Here is a 20,406-nt window from a genome sequence, read left to right as displayed (position 1 = left end):
GCCACTGACAATTAGTTAATGGCTATAAATTGCTAAATGTTCCTTAAGCCATGAAACAGGTGTTGCAAATGATATTTTTACTTAAGACTCATAATCTGGTGGAATATTGCAACCAGAAGGATATAGATCTCCTGTGAATTATTTGATGGAAATTCTCTTTCTTGCATGTGACATGGAAAGTTACTTTTACATGGGCTCTGGGGGCAGGGACCACTTTTTTCCATACCACCATAGTTTATCGTTGCCCTTGAACATTTGTATTCATCTTTTTATTTTTTGTTTATTTATTTTTTTGTATTCATATTTTAAAAAATGATTTTATTATTTATTTGACACACACACACACATGCATACAGAGCAGCAGCATAGGGAGTGGCAGGGAGAGGGAGAAGACTCCCCGCTGAGCAGGGAACCTGATGTGGGGCTCCATCCCAGAACCTTGGGATCATGACCTGAGCCAAAGGCAGATGCTTAACCAAATGAGCCATCCAGGTGCTCCATTTGTATCCATCTTTTTTTTTTTATTTAAAGATTTTATTTATTTATTCATGAGAGACACAGAGAGACAGAGACATAGGCAGAGGGAGAAGCAGGCTCCCTACAGGAAGCCCAGTGAGGGACTTGATCCTAGGACCCTGGGGATCACAATCTGAGGGGAAGACAGGCGCTCAAGCACTGAGCCACCCAGGTGCCCGTATCAATCTTTAATGCAGGTTTATGCTCAGCACGACGAGTCCCTGAGTACACCATGCAGCACGCGTGGTCTTTTTTATTTATTTATTTATTTATTTATTTATTTATTTATTTATTTATTTTAATTTATGATAGTCACATGGAGAGAGAGAGAGGCAGAGACACAGGCAGAGGGAGAAGCAGGCTCCATGCGCCAGGAGCCCGACGTGGGATTCGATCCTGGGTCTCCAGGATCGTGCCCTGGGGCAAAGGCAGACACTAAACCACTGCGCCACCCAGGGATCCCCAGCACGTGTGGTCTAATCTTTAAGTTTAGTCATACAATTTTTAAGTCATAGTTTTTTTTAAATTTCATTCCCCATCCTCCCACTTCTGGCAAGCTTTTTTTTTTTCTTTTGGCAAGTTTTTAATGACAACGTCAGGTACTTGCTCTGGGTGAACTGGAGTAAATATGTCACTATATTCCCTCATGTTGTACGCCCTCTTTCATGTATTTCTCACATGTTTAGTTAATTTGAGAATCAATGCATGAAAAGAAAGAAAATTTTCATCGAATGAAGTTTTTTTTTATTCTATCTTCATCTTTTCCAGCTTTAAAGCAGCTGTCCTCTGACCAAGAGAGACTTTTAAGCTGAAAATGCTTCATCTTTGGGTAGATAAAAGCATTAAATTAAAGGTGTGCATTGAGTCATGCCCTTGCTGCTGGCTGGAGCAAGTCTGCACTCATTCTGCTTGTGGCAAGACTCCTCCCATCCTTTCTTCAAGGATCCATGTGCCCCACAGGGGTGAGCTTATGGTGGTTTACCTGCACCCTTTGTGTTGGTTGAAATTTGGGATATAGCAATTGTGTAATCCTGGTGATGCTGGGGGAGAGACACATTTAAAACTTAAAAGAAATAGAGATCAGCTTTCTTTTTCCTTCTTTTTAAGACAACTTTTCAAAGATATAATTCACATACCTTGCAATTCATCCATTGAACTCCCAAGTACAATTCTGTGGTTTTAGTATATTCTCAACTATCACCATCCTGTGACCCTCACCACCATCACATTTAGAACATGTCATCACCCTGTAAAGAAATCATGGCCATTTGTAATCACTCCCCATTTCCCTTCAACATTCTCAGCCCTAGATCACTACTCTTTTCTGACTCAATGATTTGGCTCTTCTGGACTTCTTACATAAATGGAATCACACGATATGTGGTCTTTTTTGATTGACTTCTCCCACATAGCAAATGTCTACAAAGTCCATCTATGTCATAGCATGTGACTGAACTCTGTTTTGTTTTTTTTTTTTTTATTGCTGGAATTGATTCTGTTGTATGAATATATCACATTGTATTTATCCGTTCATCGGTTGATGGAAATCTGAGTTGTTTCAACTTTCTGGCTATTATGAGTAATCCTGCTATGACCATTCACCTCCAAATTTTTCACATATTCTCATATATCTTGGGTGTATATCTAGGAGTGGAATTCTGAATCATATGGCAACTATGTTTAACCTCTCAAGGAATTGGCAGACTGTTTCCAAAAGCAGCTGCATCACTTTGTGTTCCCACCAGCAATGTATCAGGGGTCCGGTTTCTCCATATCTTTACCAACATGATATGTCTTTTTTTTTTTTTTTTAATGATAGCCATCTAGTAAGTGTGAAATGGCATTTTATTGTGGTTTTGATTTTCATTTCTAAGTGATATCTAGATGTTGAAAATCTTTTCATGTCTTTATTGGCCAATTGTACATCATCTGTGAGTAATATCTTTGGAGATTCTTTGCCTATTTCTAAATTGAATTCTTGGGCAGCCCGGGTGGCTCAGCGGTTTAGCGCCGCCTTCAGCCCAGGACCTGATCCTGGAGACCCATGGATCGAATCCCACGTCAGCCTCCCTGCATGGAGCCTGCTTCTCCCTCTGCCTGTGTCTCTGCCTTTCTCTCTGTGTGTCTCTCATGAATAAATAAAATAAAATAAATAAATTGAATTCTTTATTGATTATTGAGCTGTAAGAATCCCTTAAGAGATATAATTTCCAGGTATTTTCTCCCATTCTGTAGGTTGCTTTTTTACTTTTTTGATGGTGTCCTTTGAAACATAGATGTTTTTAACTTTAATGGAGTTCAGTATATTCATTTTTCTTTTATACATGTGTGTGTATCTAAGGAAATGTTGCCTAACGTGAGGTCACAAAAATTTATTCTATTTTCTTCTGAGACTTTTATAATTTTAGCTTTTACATTTAAACCTATAATCCACTTTGAGTTAATTTTTGTATATGCTGTGAGGTAAGATTCTAACTTCATTGTTTTGCATGTGAGTGTCAGTGACCCAGTGCCGTTTGTTGAAAAGCATATTTTTTCTTCATTGAATTGTCTTTTTTATCCTTGTTGAAAATATTTGATGATGTGGGCTTACTTCTGAATTCTTATTACATTGATCCTACACATCTATCTATTCTTTTTTTTTTCTTATCAATCATGATTTTTTTCATTTTTTAATAATAAATTTATTTTTTATTGGTGTTCAATTTGCCAACTTACAGAATAACACCCAGTGCTCATCCCGTCAAGAGCCCCCCTCAGTGCCCGTCACCCATTCACCCCCACCCCCCGCCCTCCTCCCCTTCCACCACCCCTAGTTCGTTTCCCAGAGTTAGGAGTCTTTATGTTCTGTCTCCCTTTCTGATATTTCCCACACACTTCTTCTCCCTTCCCTTCTATTCTTATGGCAATACCACACTATCTTCATTACTGTAGCTTCGTAGTAAATTTGAAATCAAGAGGTTGAGTCCTGCAATTTTCTTCTTCCTTTTCAAGATTGGCAATACCTATTCTGGGTCCCTTCATTTTTATATGAATCTTAGGATTAGCTTGTCAATTTATGCAAAAATGGCATTGGAATTTTGATAGGTATTGGGTTGAATCTTTGGATCAATTTAGAGAATATTGCCATGTTAGCGAACATCCTATACATGAATATGGCATGTCTTTCCATTAATCTCCATCTTCTTTAATTTCTTTCAACAGTCTTTCATAGTTTTCAGTGTACAAGTTGTATATTTCTTAAGTTTGTTCTTAAATATTTCTTTTTGATACTAATGCAAATGTAATTTTTTCTTCATGTTCAGATTGTTCATTGCTAGTGTATAGAAATACAGTTGATTTTCATATATTTGCCTTGTAACCTGCAACATTGCTGAACTCATTTGTTAATGAGTTTATTTCTTGGGACTTTTTAAACATAAGAACCCTGGTGAACAGAGATAGTTTTATTTCCTCCTTTACAGCCTGGCTGCATTTTCTTGCCTAATTTCCCCGACTAGACCCTCCAGTACACTGTTGGATAGAATTGGTGAGAGTGGATATTGATTTTCTTGTGTCCGAACGTGGGGGGAATGCAGTCAGTCTTTTCTTGTTTAGTATGATGTTAGTTGTGGATTTTTTGCAGATACTTTTTAATCAAGTTGAGGAAGTTCTCTTCTGTTTCTACACTATGGAGTGTTTTTAATTATGAAGAGGTGTTGGATTTTTAAGAAATGTTTCTTGCGGACCAACTAATAAACAGATTGTCCAGAAGCTTTTATACCTACGTATCATCTCCCTCACCTGTTTCTCCATCCGTTTCTCACAAGCACACAGGATCACGTGAAAGCAAACCAGATACAGCATATTAAAAACTTGCCAAAAGAGGGTTGAAAGAATAGTCAAGACCTCTTGATTCGAGTTATCCTTGTATGTGGTTGCTCTTTACTGGGGGTGGCAAATAGAAGTCAACTATTAATGGTTTTACGAGGACAGAAGGTAACTACGATGTGTATATTCCCTAATTTTCTCTTCCCATTACTCACTCTAGATGGAAAATATTAATACCAAAGGAGAGGCATGTGCAAGAAGTGAAGTATAGTGAGGGTGTGTGTGTCTGAAATGAAACAGAAATATAAACAAAACTTTATTTACACAAGAAATGTGGGTAAAAAAGAAAGTAAGAAAGTAAAATGTATTTGCCCAGCCCTTTCAGATGTGAGCATCTGCCTTTTTTTTTTTTTAAGATTTTATTTATTTATTCATGACAGACACACAGAGTGGGAGAAAGAGAGGCAGAGACACAGGCAGAGGGAGAAGCAGGCTCCATGCAGGGAGCCCGACGTGGGACTCGATCCTGGGTCTCCAGGATCCGGCCCTGGGCTGAAGGCGGCGCTAAACTTCTGAGCCACCCAGGCTGCCCGAGCATCTGCATTTTGAAAATAAATTTCTGCCTCATCTTCTCAGGCCTGTCCTGTGACTTTTTCTATTTCAGGAGTCTGGCTGGTGACCATCTTGCCCGCCTCTTTCACGTGCGTCAGCTATCTGTTCCACATATTGGCCTGTTACAGGTAGGAGGGCCCTGGGAGTCATTTGTGTGTCTTCAGCCAGAATTTTCTAAAAATTCCTGAGCAGTGACAGCAGTGCCCAAATTGGAACCAGAAATGTATATGTGGCCCAGGAACAGCCACATCTATTGGTTGTAGAACAGAAAACCCCAAACCAAAACACTGTTGATTTGAGCTTCTACTATAAACTTGACATTGTGCTTATTAGGCTCTTGATTTTAAGGGGCTTCTGGGTGGCATGATTGGTTAAGCAGCCACCTCTTGGTTTCAGCTCAGGTCACAATCTCAGGGTCCTGGCATTGAGCCCTGCACCACATCTGGCTTCCCACTCAGGGGGGCATCTGCTCCTCTCCTTCTCCCTCTCCCTCTGCTCCTTCCCTAGTGAGCATGCTCTCTTTTTCTCTCTCAAATCAATCAATCAATCAATCAATCAATCTTTAAAAAAAGGTAATCTTTTGATTTTCACCATAACCCTGAGAGGTAATTTTGTCTCTGTTTTTTCAGCTGAAAAGATTGAGACTCAACAAAATAACTCACCCAAGCCATTAGCAGCTGGCCATGTCTTCTGCCCTGAGAGGCCTTATTGCTTCTTGTACACTAAGCATCTCTTTTGAGTGTCAGACCTGCTCTGGTCTCCAGGACTAACCACACTGAGTTCCCAGCAGGTACATCTGGCTCAAGGGAGCATCAAAGGAGAGCAGGTCAAGGATACCAGGTGCATCAGTCTCTAGAAGAGCAGAGCAGGAGGGGATGGCCTTCAATATGAAGTGAGCATTTCACTGCAGATAGTTGAATTTTAGGTAACTGCCCTCCTCTCTCCCCACCCCTCCGTCTCTCCCCCACCCCCGTCTGTTCCTCCCTTGTCCCCCCTCAGTCTCTAGCTCACATGCAGTCACAGAAAGCCTAGGGCCAACTCCTACCCTTCCGAAGCATCCTGCCTCACATCCTTACTATCTGGCTGCCCAAGGATGGATCTTTTGCAGTAAGGACTCTCCTGGCACGAAGAGGCCCCAGCTCTCCATAACAGCCCTAGCTTGCTGCCTCTCTCTGCTTTCCTCTCCCCGGACCCCAGGGGTGGACTGGACACTGGCACTCCCCCCTGCCCTGCCTCTTGCGGGGATATCCCTACTCCTTCCTTCATTGGCCTGACACTGCCTGGGAGATTATCAGTGAGACATTGGACCACAACCAGTCACAACCACCTTTTAGAGCTGGCTGCACTGACATGGGTGGAGGGCACAGGGAAGAGAAGGTACCTGTAGCAGGGAAGCCTTATTCTTGCCCAGGCTGGCCCCTCCCTCCCATACCTGTCACTGAGGACTGATGATCCCTGCCCTGTTGGCTTTACAGGACCATGGGGCAAAGGAAAGAGTGGATAAGAAAAACCTACAGCTGGACAGCACTAGTACTGTGCCAGTATTTTTATTTTTCTTAGAATTATTCCAACCTATATGCAGTCTCTTTTTATTTTTTTAAAGATTTTATTTATTTGTTCATGAGAGACACAGAAAGAGAGAGGTAGAGACATAGACAGAGGGAGAAGCAGGCTCCCTGCAGGGAGCCCGATCCGGGTCTCGATTCCAGGTCTCTAGGATCACCCCCTGAGCCAAAGGCAGATGCTCAACCACTGAGCCATCCAGGTATCCCTGCAGTCTCTTTTTTAAAAATGTTATAAAAATATTTAGTGTAAAATTTTTCTCTCAGTCAGACCCCAATTTTTTGCCTTAGAGCTAAACATTATTCATTTTCTGCGTCCTTCCAAAAATTCTCTGTACATCATGCAAATATATCTGTATGTTTGTATTCCTCGTGGCATACTCCACTCCAGTCCTGCTGAGCTGAAACATAATGAAAACCATAGATGCAATTTTGGATTTTCTAATAGACACTTGTAAAACGTGCAAAAGGAGGTGAAGATAATTTAATAATATATTTTAGTTAATCCAACATAGCCCCAAACCATCATTTCATCATGTACTAAGTATATAAACTATTAATGAGATATTCATATCCTTCATTTCATACTAAGTTTTCCCAATGTAGTGGTCATAAAATTGCAAAACATCCTGGAAAATGCTAGATATAGGATGTTAAGGAAAAAAGCAGGACACAGATGTGAACATGGACCATGAACATAGCCATGACCAACCTAATCTTTACACAAGGGGCCAAGCTGAGACTAGCACAGGGGAAGGCATGTGGAGGCTTGCAGGGGTGCTGGGAGTATGAGGGGCTCTGGTACCTTTTTCAGTTTCATTTATGTTGTTATAAGGTGGATTTATCATTAAAAATGGTTTTCCATTATTACCTGTTTTGAAATATTATTACATAAGTGATACATATTCATCACAGAAAAAAAAGAAAATATAGCAAATGAAGAAAATAAAAGCCACATATAGAGTCTCAATGATCACATTCAGTCATCATGAAGACTGGGTAACTACATATTATTTTTTAAAAATATGTTAAGATTTTTAAATCATCAGGGAAATGCGTGGCCATGTTAAGACCACAATGAGGGGGATCCCTGGGTGGCGCAGCGGTTTAGCGCCTGCCTTTGGCCCAGGGCGCGATCCTGGAGACCCGGGATCGAGTCCCACGTCGGGCTCTTGGTGCATGGAGCCTGCTTCTCCCTCTGCCTATGTCTCTGCCTCTCTCTCTCTCTCTGTGACTATCATAAAAAAAAAAAAAAAAGACCACAATGAGGCATCACCTCACATCTGTTACAATGGCTAGTCCCCGAACCACAAGAAGTAACAAGCATTGGCAAGAATGTGGAGAAAAAGGAGCATGCCCTGTTGGTGGGGATATATATTGGTGTAGCCACTGCGGGAAATGGTCTGGAGGTTCTTCAAAAAAAAAAAAAAATAGAACTACCAGATGGTCTAGCAATTTCATTTCTGGGTATTGATCGGAGGAAAACAAAAAACACTATTTCGAAAAGATATTTGCACCCATCCATGTTTACTACCATGTTATTTACAATATTCAAGATATGGAAACAACTTAAGTATCCATTGAGGGATGAATGGGCTAAAGGATGTCACACACACACACACACACACACACACACACACACACACACACAGTGGAATACTATTCAGACATAAAAATGAATGAAATCTTGCCTTTTGCAGAACATGGATGGACCTTAAAAGGCATTATGTTTCATGAAGAAAGTTAGACAAAGACAAATACTGTATGATCTTACTTGCATGTGGAATCTAAAAAAATAAAAAAAAACAAGCTCACAGGTAAAAAGAACAGATTTGAGATTGTGAGAGGTGGAGGTGGTGGGTGGGTGTAGGTGAAGGAAGTCAAAAGGTATAAGCTTCCAGTTATAAAATAAATGTCATGGGATGTCATATTCAGCATGGTGACTATAGATAATAGTACTGTACCACATATTTGAAAGTTCCTGATGTAGCTCTTAACAGCTCCCCTCACAAGAAAAACAAACTTGTAACTATGCGAGGTGATGGATGGTAAGTAGACTCATTGTGGTGACCATTTTGCAATATACACAAATATAGAATCATTATGTTGTACATCTGAAACTTTATGTATTATATCAACTATATCTCAATTTAAAAAGTACTTTAAAATATTTTTAAGGCTCATGAGAACTGTCCCACGAGCTGTGGTCAATACAGGGAAGCCGAGCTGACCACCATCTCCTTCCACAGGCTTTTCTGTTTACATCTGTTGAGTCCCAAGTACATAAGGAGCCATGGTTATGAACATCACTAATTTCCCACTTTTTCTCTAGAAAGCACATGAAGAGGTTGTGGGCAGGAAATAAACACTTTCTTCCTTCGAAGTTCCATAATCCTTCCTCAGCAGAGAGTGTGGTAAGTCCTCAGAGGCCTCTCTCTGCTCTGAAACTAAGTGATCGGCCGAATCCTGCTCTCCTGCCCCTGGGACAAGAGCAGCATCCTGGGGTAGGGAGAGCCCTGGACTGGGAGTCCAGAGGCCTCACTTCTAGTCTGTTCTGCTGCTGGGTGACTCAGGATAGTCACTGTCCCCATCTGGCCCTTGGTTTCCTCATCTGTAAAACGAAGACCATCATGACACCTGAACCTCAGATGAGGCAGGGATGTGGGACCCGTGTGTTACAGGTGATCAGTGTTTTCTTCCTTCTGAAACCCCTTTTTCTTTTTTTAAATCTCAGGTGGCCATTGCAAGGTACTCTGGCTGGCAAATAGCCTATATTCTGTGGGGTAAGTGCCATCATGTGACCTATTCAATTCAGCACCCATTCTGCAGGCACCTGCAGAGTCCTGGCTGTTTGTAGTTAGAAGAGAGGTGAGGAAGAAGCAGCCCTTGTTCTTCCTCCTTCTGGAATGAAAGAGAATCCCACTCTCACATAGCTATCATTACCTCCTGCCCTAAGTCCATGGGCTGGAAATGCTAAAGGCAGTGGTGATATAGAGGAGGAGGTGACTCTCCATATCCAGGACAGGACACAAATGCTTTCTAGTGGACTTGACATTTGAACGGCATCTGGCAGGAGGTGCAGTAGGTCAGCAGGAAGACAGCAATGCCAGGCAGAGGAAACAGCATAAGTGAAAATGCCAGGACCTTTGGTGGGAAGAGGTTAGAGGGGGAACTTCAGGAAGGGGCATGTATGACAGGTCATAAAGGGCCTCGAATGACCGTGGGTTCCCTTGGCCCACAGGCTACCTCATCATCCACGTGGTACAGAGCCTATGCGGCATGCTGATCATGTACGGCCTGGTGTTGCCTATCATCCACAACCAGGGCCTGGAGATGCTCCAAGGACTGGGCATTGGGACGTAAGTGCTGGGTGGGTTCCCTGTCAACTCCCAGGGCCTAGGAGTTGGAGGACCCTTGAAGCTCCTGTTCAGATTGATCCTTCCCTGTTGGGTTCTCACCAATTCCTGGACCCTTGCTCTCTCAACTCTGACCCAAGGATGGGCCAGACTAGCAACTCATCACAATGGGCATCATACAGTTGACACTGTTCATTGGGGCGCTCACAATTGTGTCAGGGGGCAGATAGGCATATGTCCATTTTATAGCTGGGAAGATTGAAGTTCAGGGAGGTGACCTGAGAGTCACAGCAGTGTAGTGGAAGAGAGGGAATCTGAGCGTAGGTTCTAGATCAGCTGTGTGATCTTGGGTAAATTGCTTCCCTGAGCCTCAGTTTACCCAGATAGAAGATAAAAGTGAAGGCTGACTTTTCAGTAAAAGACAGAATTACTGAGAATTCACCATGCATCTTTTCTCTTAAGAACCCTTTGAAGGTTAGATCTCATGTTAACACCCATTTTTCAGACAAAGAAACAGAGGCACAGAAGGCTAACTAATTTGTCCAAGGAGGGGAAGAGGCAGGGTTGTGAGCTAGCAATCTGAAGCCAAGGCCCCGCTTAACTGCCGTCCCACACTGCTGCTCAGGGAATGCAAATACAGGATGTGGCCTTCTCTGGGAACTCCCTGATCTGAGCTTCTTGGTTCCATTCTCCTCTAGAGCCACGTGGGAGGCTGGGCAGAGCCTGTCTGTCCATTCTCAGGGCCTTCATGAACTCTTTTAAAAAACTCCATGCTTTTCTTTGATTTCCATGCTGTTAAACATGCATCTCAGCTACCACTCATGGACAAAAGGACTTAATTAAATCCTGGAGTTCTGATCTGGAGCCAAGACCTGACTGTGTGGCTTTGAGAAAGTTATCTCCCCTTCACGAGCCTCAATTATTTTCTTCTTCTTCTTCTTCTTCCTCCTCCTCTTCTTCTTCCTCCTCCCCTTCTTCTTTCTTCTTCTTCTTCTTCTTCTTCTTCTTCTTCTTCTTCTTCTTCTTCTTCTTCTTCTTCTCTGATTTTATTTATTTATTAAAGAGAGAGAGAGAGAGAGAGAGCACAAGCAAGGGGGAAGGCCAGAGGGAGAAAGAGAAACAGACTTCCCACTGAACAAGGAGCCCAGTGTGGAACTCCATCCCAGGACCCTGGGATCATGACCTGAGCCAAAGGCAGATGGTTAACCAACTGAGCCACCCAGGCACCCAAGCCTCAATTTTCTCAATAATAGGTGGGAAAATACTTTAGAGGCCTACAGCACAGACCTGAGCTACTTTTGTTCCCAGTGGACTGTCCCATCTCTGTCCTATCACTGGCCATTGGAGCAGTGCTTGGACAAGGCCACCTGAGGACGGTCTTTGCCCTGTGTTGCAGCCTCACCATATCCATCGTCTTGGGTATCATGATCCTGCAGGTGTGGATCGCCTCCAGCTTCTTCCTGCAGCCAAAGATGAGAGCGGCTGACAAGCAGAAGCCCTTGGCACTCGACAACCAGTGAGGGCAAAGGAAGGAATGGGGATTGGAGGCTTTGGCTTCAGCAGTCTCTAGTTCCTTCCTCTTCACCTTTGGCAGGATCCTGGGTGGTCTGTACCCTCTCTGACAGGGTGAGGGGCCATGCTTCGAGAGTGGGCTCTGAAACCCAACTCCTGAGTCCAAACCCTGGCTGCACCCCTTATGAGCTATGGGATCCTAGGTAACCATTCCAAACACTTATCAAGTGCAATTTGCTCCTTTTACAAATAATTGTGCACCTCAAAGAGGTATCCTGAGAATGAAATGTGTTTAAGTATGAACTTAGAACAACAGTGCCTGGCCCATGGGGACCCTTTGTGATTCACTCATTCAAAGTCCTGGCACTAAGGATACAGAGATATCCCCACATGACCCTCTTGAGGAAGCTCTTGGGCCACAGGAGCCAGTAGACACAGATGTGGTGACAGTAGACTCCAGAGGGGGTGAAAGCCTCACAAGAGTGACCCAAGTACTGGAGAAAGAGAGGCAGGAATGGTTCATTCAGCTGCACATGGAATGTTGGAGCTATAGTCCATGGGGTGGTGGGGTTCCTACAGGTGGCTCTGAGGAGAAGGTGTGGCTGGCAGCCCTCACTCTGCAGATGCAGGCAGGCAGCCTCAAAGGGCAAGGCAGATGGAGAGAACAGTGATAATCCAATATGGTGACCATGCACTGGCCTTGGATGGAGAAGGGCAGAGAAAGTGCACAAAGGGATGACCCCAAAAATGGCCCCTCTCAGAAGTGGCCCAGAAAACCAGGATGCTGAGTTCAGGCTTCATCCCCTAGGCAACAGGAAACCACATGATCCAGTGGTCATTCAGGAAATTCCATTTGGAGGAGTTGGAGCAGTTCCAGCTGGGGCAGGTCATTGTTACTACAGACGGTGGGAGAGCCACAACCTCTGCTGTAACCACGAAGTCAGCTACGGCCACATGAGATTTCTTTCTTGTACAGGAAACCTCAAAACCCAAAGAGCCCGTGAAATATCACAGCCACTACTGACATTGACCCTGCAATGGGCTCAGTGCCTTCTATGATGTACTGGGCCAGTGCCCATACCAGTGCTGTGTGGCAGGGACAATCAAGATCACATAGCTAGGAGATGGGAGCTGCAGGATTTGACCATAGGCCTGGGGCCCTGAGCCAGCCTGCCTAGCCACCTCCTCATACTGAAAGGGTGCAGCCCTTCTGTCTCCTTCTGTTTGCAGGAGAGTGTTCCACAACTTCAACTACTTTCTGTTCTTCTACAACGTGCTGCTGGGACTGGGCGCCTGCCTTTCCCGGCTGCTCATCAGCTGCATCCTGGGCACGTGGCTGATCGCACGTATCGACAGGACCATCATGCAGAATGGCTATGAGGGGGCAGACATGGGTAAATGGCTGGTCCCCCAGTGGCCGCTCATTGAGTCAGGGTGAGGTGCGGGGTGCGGGGGGTGCTGGTCTTGCAGCTTTATGGAAGCTGCCTGCAGGTTGGGTACCAGAGGCCTGGCCTTCATACTCTTCATTCTGCTCAGAGCTCTGCTTCTCATGGAAGTTGTAACACTGAGCAGAAAAAAACATTTGGCCTAATGGTCAAAAGAGAATTCAGGCTAGTAAATAGCTGCATATTTGAAGGCCTCTGAGGTATCATGGAGAGCAGTAAGTACTAGAATTCCATCTCAACAGTTAGAAAGTAATTGTTTTATGAATGCACAGCTCTGAAAATTTTGAGAAAGAACATATCTCAGAATTACTGGTGTCATTAGTTGGAAATTTAGTTAAGAAAATGGTCTGTTCAGTTGAAAGACTCCAAAATCAAGCCACTTCTACAGAGCAAAAAATCATTTTTGTTTTATATCTGACCTGTGTCCATTCATTCACTCATCCATTCATTCTGTGACTGGAAGCTTCTGCGTATCAGCCACAGCTCCTCCTGATTTCAGCCGCAAGGTCCCCATAAAATGGATAGATTAGGATGCTATCTTAAGAACCCTTAAGAGCTTAAGAGTTCTTTATACCTAATTTTCTAGATTCTCAATGAAAACATGGGTATCGTTTAGGAACAAGGTGACAGTGCAATTCTGTTATCGAAAGCACAGGTGTCGAGCATCCTGGGACACAGGGCATACTGCATGGCCTGACTCACCTTCTGCATTTCAGGATTCAATGCCTGGATCGGCATGCTCTATGTGGATCATTATCATACCAACCCTGTGCTCGTCAGCTTTTGTAACATCCTGATCATAGGGCACAGGGAGAGGAGGCTGCAGCGAGCCATCAAATACTGGTACCTAAATCAGTCAGCAGGTAAGGCTCCTGTTCGAACCTATGCTGGGGCTGCATGGTAGGAAACAAGTACCCTAAGGTTTCTCTGGGATCCCGGAGATGTCCCCGCTTCCCTCTTCCCTGCCCACCTTCCTCCATACCCCATGCCCTGGGGAACCTTCTACCTAGGAGATCAGGATGCACAGCTTGCAGCCACCCTGAGGCCTAGTGTTTCCGTCCTTCTAAGTGGATTCTTGTTCCCAGAAATGAGCTCTAGTTCTGCTGAGTCCTCCAGTCCATTTGTTTGAGATCCCACCTATATCCCAGACTTCAGGCCAGATGCCCTCCAAGATGGGACTCAGTTCTGCTGGTCACCATCCCCTGCCCCTTCAAGGGTCTCTACTGTCTACTCCACTTCTCCCATCCCTATTACTCTGCTCTACCTCCTGCTGGGAAACCCACCAATTGTCTCGTGAGTATTAGTCTGGACTATGTCCCTCACTGTTCCCAACTGCAGATATCCGGTTCTGGGACAAACTCACAACCCTCCAGCCATCTTCACGTCTTGGTCCTGCTCCTTCTCTGGCACCTCACACCTAACAGTCAGCTTCCCCTAGAGCTTCTGAGAAGGACAGAGACAAGCTGACCCATCTCCCAAGTCTGTCTGCTCTGGTTCACTCCTAGGTCCCCGAATCTCAACCAGGTCCAGGACACGGTGGCTCCTGCTGCAGACCCTAGTCAACAACCCCAGACTAGTCATGCTCAGAAAATCAAGACCAGGTCACGGCTCTCGGGAGTTTACCCAGATTCTGTTGACATGCTGACGGTAACCTCCAGCATTGCTGCAAGGCCATTCCAGGATGACTGCCCCACGACAAGGCCCAGGCTACCCAGCCTCTGTCCCCTGCAATGTTGATGGGATGCAGTCACTGTCCACTGTCCACAGCACCAGACACTCATGGGATGGCACCGGGGCTGAATTGAACCATGAAGTCTCTGGTCTAATAATCCACTCCCTTAGTAAAAAGATCGAGAATTAAAGAGAATTTCCGTTGAACAATCTTTTCTCAATAATGGTTTCCCCTATCTATGGTTAGGAGGCAGTGTTGGGGAGTTCTATGTGGGCAAGCAGCTTAGACCACGGGATAGAACTTTGTATCACTGAAGAAGTTGGTAAAATGTCTATACCAGGAGAGCTTAACTGTTTGACAGTTTTTCTCTGGAAGAAAATATGGCCTTAATCCAACAGCATTCTCACTGCTTCCCCCTTCCCGGGCCTTCTGGTGATAGGAGAGAAGGAAATCCATGTCCCCAGCCTCTGATCTGATAGGGTCAGCAGGCACACAGTAGGCTGTCCCTGTCATGGCCACTGGGATGAGGAACAGATCAGAACTGATCTGGCCTTGGTCACAAAATAGATCTACAGATCTGACAAGGAGGGGCTCCCCTGGGAAAGCTGCCTATCTGCGGAGGCAGAGATGTAGTGGGCTGGCATTTTAGTTGGGGGCAAAGGTGTGGGAGCAGGACAGCCCCAGGCATGTTTGAGGAGGGGAGGCCTCTGGTGTTCGCAGTGCAGGGCATCGGGGCCTGGTTAGACCACCTGGGGAGGCCCAGATGCCAGGCTGGGAAGCCTGGACATTTCTCTTTGTACAGCAGGCCCAGTACTTACCCTGAGTCTTTGCACCCATGCATAATGTCTCTGATGGCTCAGGACTCATGCAGAGTGACCAAGGCCGTCATGAAGCCTATGCAAATGCCAAGAGGACCTACCAACAGGGCGAGGGAGGTCCCCATCCATCTCACCAGTCACAGAGCCATTGAAATCCTGTAATCATTATCGAGCACTTACTGTAAACTTAGTCCTGTTGCTAGATGTGTTTGCCAGACTTCTTTTAATTTAACCTTCGCAAGCTCTAAACTCTGTCATTCTGCTTTAGAAACTGAGACAACTGGAGTGAGAGTGTTGGGATCCCTCACCACCACTTTTAGCTATGTGATGCCGGCTATATGACTTTGCCTTTCTGTGCTGCTTTTTCCTTACGAATAAACAGGGCAATGCTTGTAACACTCCAAATTATTTTGAAGATAAAATGAGTTAATACCCACAGACACTCCTTTTTTTGCAGTGATCCTTTATTTCTTTTTTTTTTTTGTATATTTTTTATTGGAGTTTGATTAGCCAACATATAGCACAACACCCAATGCTCATCCCATCAAGTGCCCCCCTCAGTGCCCATCACCCAGTCACCCCATCCCCCCACCCACTCCCTTTCCACTACCCCTTGTTCGTTTCCCAGAGTTAGGAGTCTCTCATGTTCCCTAAGCTAGTCCCTGATACATCCTACATTCAATAAATATCAGTTATTGTTATTTGCAATATTAATACTTCGTGGTGATGTGATTAATGTCTGTTTACCTCTCACAATGCTCTCAGCTGGGAGAAAAGAGTCTCCCCTGAGGTAGTTGCTACCCAAAGTACTGTCAGTTTTCCTCAGGACCTCTGCTTGCTTCTAGACCTACTAGCAGACTTAGCCCCAGAAGTCATCTTGGCCAGCAAGGGAGAGTATGGGGGTCTGCCCATGGCCAAGCATATGGACCCGAAGCCTGGCAATTCAGAAGTCATTTGTGATCCATCAGGTGCTGACCAGGGAAGAGTGGCCTCTATATACCTGACAGGCTGGAGCCTCTAGGGAATGTCTTAAAAAGAATGATATAAGGAGGTGCAGAAATGCTGGAAATCCTAATGCATAGGTATGCAAATGTTTATGGAACGAGGCCCAGCTGTTGGCTTGAAAGGGACCTCACAAATCTTTGCCCTAGACATGATGCAAGTGGGGAAAGGAGCATGGAGGTCATGGGCAAAGCTCCCAGGAGGATTCTAATGTAGGTCAGGAGGAAACACGGAGTCCCTAGGTGGGGGGACTGAGATTGGAGAGTCCTGAGACTTAGTCCACTTGTGAACTATCTTCCTCTGGTCTTGTCCTTTCCACGTGCAAGGTTTGATCTCTTCACGTTTATTCCTCTACTTCTTGCTGATGCAACTCCAGAGACTGACCTAGAAGACGACAAGTTCCTAAGGTCTGGCCAAGGGACGCCTGGGTGGCTCAGTGGTTAAACCTAAGGTTTGGCCAAAAGAAACCTCAACAAGAGAAGCAGAAGATGTTTCCTCTTCCTTCAAAGCTGTGGAAAGCCAGCCACTGGGGGGGGGGCGGGGGGCGGGCAGAACGGGCCTGGAGAGTGTTATTTGTAGCCACTCAGATTTCCCTGGTTGCAATGCCTGTGAACTCTGAACCCCCGGAGCTCTGAGGGGCTGTCTCTGCTCCTGGCCCAGGTTGGTGATAGGCCTTGTCCTCTGAGGAAGGAGAGCTTGGGGGGTCTCCTCCACTAGGGAGGGAGGGGCCTGGCCTGCTTCCTTTCTCCCGCATACAATAAGCTGGTGACCCTGCAGGATTTCTTGGTTCAAGAAGGAATGTGAAAGTCTGTATCTCATTTAAATTAGCATTGGAAGCGAAAGAACTAAACCTTAATTCTCAGGCTGTTAAAAAAAAAAAAATGATTTTAATATATTAGTATTCAAACCCAGCATTTACTATTTGCAACAAATAGATGTACCACAGTAGGTAAACAGGCTTTGGGGAAGAGCAAGCAGGGTCACCTCTTATTTTCTGTCAGGGGAGTCAGAAAAGGCTCAATGTTCTCCTGCACCTCAGACAGGGTAGCTGACCCAGTGCACTCTGAGGGTCCCGGCTGCTGGGGAACTCGGGAGTGTGGCCTGCCTCTGGGCTCTGCTGGGGACTTGGTGGCTGGCTAGAAGAGAGGGGTTACCTTGGGGGAGCCTCCCCCAGGGTCATGGCCCACCCTGCCCACCCTGCCCTCATGGCACTGTGCTCCAAATGCTGTGCTGAGTGCTTGGTCAGTCAACAGTACCCCATTTGTCCCTGCCACGTGAGTGATCAATTAGCATCACCTATTTCACAGATGAGGAAGCCGAGTCCCAGAAACCTGGGATGAATCATCCCAGGCACAGGACTGGTCAGTAATGGAGCTGGGATCTCACTGCCCATTAACCACGTTTCATCTGAAGTTTCACCTTCAGCCCCCAGGGTCCAGCTACTGCCAAGCCTGGATGCTCCCTCAGGCCTGAGCTTATTGGTAGCAAGTTCTTTTTAGCCTTGAGTGTTCTGCTGGCCAAAGAGGACTGGAGTTTCCCTGGCAGGACAAGCTATAGCTATGGGACAGAGTGGAACCGATGAGGCTACCAGAAGCCACATGTCAGGTGTCCCTCCTGTTGCCTGCTCAGCAGCTGGAGTCCAGGTACCCCAGCGTTCACCATGCAACAAGGTCTGGGCTCAGCAGGGGAGTCATGGCCAGAGGCTCTCTGGAACCAGCCACTAGGGACAGTCTGTACCCACTATTGCTCAACTCCCGCCTGGTCTCACCTCTAATCTCCCTGAATGGCTCCATATCCTGGAACCCAGCCTCAAACTGCTCCCTGGGCTCAAGGTCATAATGATTTGCAGCCCTATGGAGCAGCTGGATCTTCCTCATTACTTTGTATTCCTGGGGTCAGAGGGAAGGATAGATGAAGACAGGGCATGGGTAGGGGGTGCTATAGGGGCATTATGGGGGTGAGGAGAGAGGCAGGGGGGCAGTCTTGGGTCTTCTTTGTACACTGGAAACACTCTAATTCCATCCAGGTCCTACCTATTTTCAGAGATGAGTGTAAATAGTCCCTCCTTAAGAAGTTGGACATACTCCACCCACCAAATTGATGGGTCTCCCACTTCTCTGTTTTCAAACTCCCAGGGAGTGTCCTGCTCCCTCCACCCCCTGGCATGCTCCCCCTGCAGTGAGTGCCACAGATGTTCACCTCGTTTCCTTTTCTGGAGGATGGTCGGAGTCCCCTGGGAGGCAAACAGCCAAGGCCCATTAGAAAGAGCCCCTAGGGCCACCTGGGTGGCTCAATGGTTGAGTGTCTGCCTTCAGCTTAAGTTGTGATCTCAGGGTCCTGGGATCAAGTCCCACATTGGACTATCGCAGGGAGCCTGCTTCTCCCTCTGCCTGTGTCTCTGCCTCTCTCTCTGTGTCACTTGTGAATAAATAAATAAAATCTTAAGGGATAGAAAGAAAGAAGAAAGGGAAGAGGAAAGGAGGAAAGGAAAGGAGGAGGAAAATAAAGGAAAGGAAAGGACAGGATCAGGACAGGACCAGGACAGGAAAGGACAAGGACAGGACAGGAAAGGAAAGGACAGGACAGGACAGGAAAGGAAAGGAAATGACAGGACAGGACAGGAAAGGACAAGAAAGGACAGGAGAGGGCAGGACAAGGCAGGACAGGAAAGGATAGGAAAGGAGAAGGAAAAAAAATAAAAAAATAAAATTAAAAAAAAGGAAAGGAGAAGGAGCCCCCAGCCCAGAACTAGAGTCCCTTCCCGTACCCCGTTCTCATGTTGCAGGACCGCCGAGGCCCTCCAGGGGGCGGGGCTTGCACAGAAAACAGGACTGGGACCTAGGCCAGGCTCTGGCTCCAGAGACACGAGGACAGAAGAGCAGAAACTCTGGGAAGAGGCTAGCACAACCCACTCTGACGACAGATGGGAGACTAAGGCCTCAGGCAGAAGTGACTGCCCAGCCGCTGTGTGTTGCCCGACTGGGAGGAACCCCACATCTCTCTCCCCTCCATGCAAACCTCCTGAAGGGGAGGCCGGGTCCCCCTCCTGCAGCTCTGCAGCTTCCCCAGCCCGGGGAACCAGGACGTGCCTCCCTTCGGCCATCCCCCAAGAGGAGCATGACATCCCCACTGGGGAGAGGTGTGCCAGGGGAGGTGCCTCAGGACTCAGCAGGGGCCCCCCATCCTGGCCCTGCTGTCCAACCCCCCCTCCCCAGGTTCTCTCAGCTGCAGATAGTCCTGCATTGCTGGGTACAGTGTCCCCAGGTCAGTGAGAAACGTGCCAAGGAAGAACACACCCTGTGACATCAGGTCGTGGGTGGGGATGAGCTCTGGCTCTCGGGTGCCCCCAGGGACCCTCCCCTGAAGACCCCTCCCCCTCAGCCTCCACCGCAGGATTCCCACGTCCAGCACCCTCAGTCCTCCCATCACCCTCCAAGAACAGCAGACTCCTGCTAGTCACTTCCCAGGGCCTGCTTTTGGCAATCACAGGGGACGTGGTGCCAGGTCCTGGTGTCACTTCTAATGGGGAGTTTCTGGCGCTGTGGCAACAGGAGGCAGAGCTGGAGGGGGGAGGCCCTTCCTCTCTTGGTGTGGAGGCCTCTGTTTAGAAGGAAAGAACCCCCTCTCTTCTGACCCTGAGGCTCCTTCCCCCCAAGCATTCTCACCTCTGCTGCTGCCTCTTCTGGGATTTCTGAGGGATCATCTCCAGGGTGTCAAACTTGGAGATCCCTTCACGCCAGGGTCAAGGGCAAAGTTGGTGAGGCCATTGTCTCCTCAGCCCATTTCTTCCAGGATATTCCCTAACCCCACCCTCTGGACAACTAACCTGAGTGCTACTCTGTCTTCCATAGTGCCCTGATTCTAGAATAATCCTGGCTCTGATACTCACCGAATATGTGGCCTTGGGCCTGTGGCCTGGCCTCCCTGAGCCTGTTTCCTTATCTGAAAAGTGTGAGGAGAACCCACTTACCTTACCGGGTCTTCGAGGACTCAGTATCATATTACTATCATCATTGTTCTTCCCTCACACCCCAACACATTCCTTCCCTCCCTTTGATCTTAACACCCCACCTTATGAGGCCTGCACCACAAGATCATCAC

General features: G+C 46.4%; 1 protein-coding gene across 9 annotated transcripts in view; it reads left to right on the top strand.

The window, feature by feature from the left end:
- LOC121495975 (stimulated by retinoic acid gene 6 protein-like) overlaps window positions 1–14,691 on the top strand; it is a 48,012-nt gene extending 33,321 nt beyond the window's left edge. For 8 of the 9 annotated variants that reach the window (XM_041764109.1, XM_041764104.1, XM_041764102.1 and 5 more), the window contains 8 exons: window positions 4,991–5,066; window positions 8,833–8,914; window positions 9,235–9,283; window positions 9,742–9,859; window positions 11,253–11,372; window positions 12,599–12,762; window positions 13,530–13,676; window positions 14,319–14,691. In XM_041764109.1, the coding sequence (XP_041620043.1) occupies window positions 4,991–5,066; window positions 8,833–8,914; window positions 9,235–9,283; window positions 9,742–9,859; window positions 11,253–11,372; window positions 12,599–12,762; window positions 13,530–13,676; window positions 14,319–14,458 (896 nt within the window). In that variant the 3' untranslated portion in view covers window positions 14,459–14,691. The remainder of the gene's footprint in view (window positions 1–4,990; window positions 5,067–8,832; window positions 8,915–9,234; window positions 9,284–9,741; window positions 9,860–11,252; window positions 11,373–12,598; window positions 12,763–13,529; window positions 13,677–14,318) is intronic. The other variant, XM_041764108.1, reaches the window with a different exon arrangement.
- The last annotated feature ends 5,715 nt before the right edge of the window (window positions 14,692–20,406 follow it).

Source organism: Vulpes lagopus, chromosome 7, assembly GCF_018345385.1.
Source record: "Vulpes lagopus strain Blue_001 chromosome 7, ASM1834538v1, whole genome shotgun sequence".
NCBI lineage: Eukaryota > Metazoa > Chordata > Mammalia > Carnivora > Canidae > Vulpes > Vulpes lagopus.
This window is presented reverse-complemented; position numbering and strand designations above follow the sequence as displayed.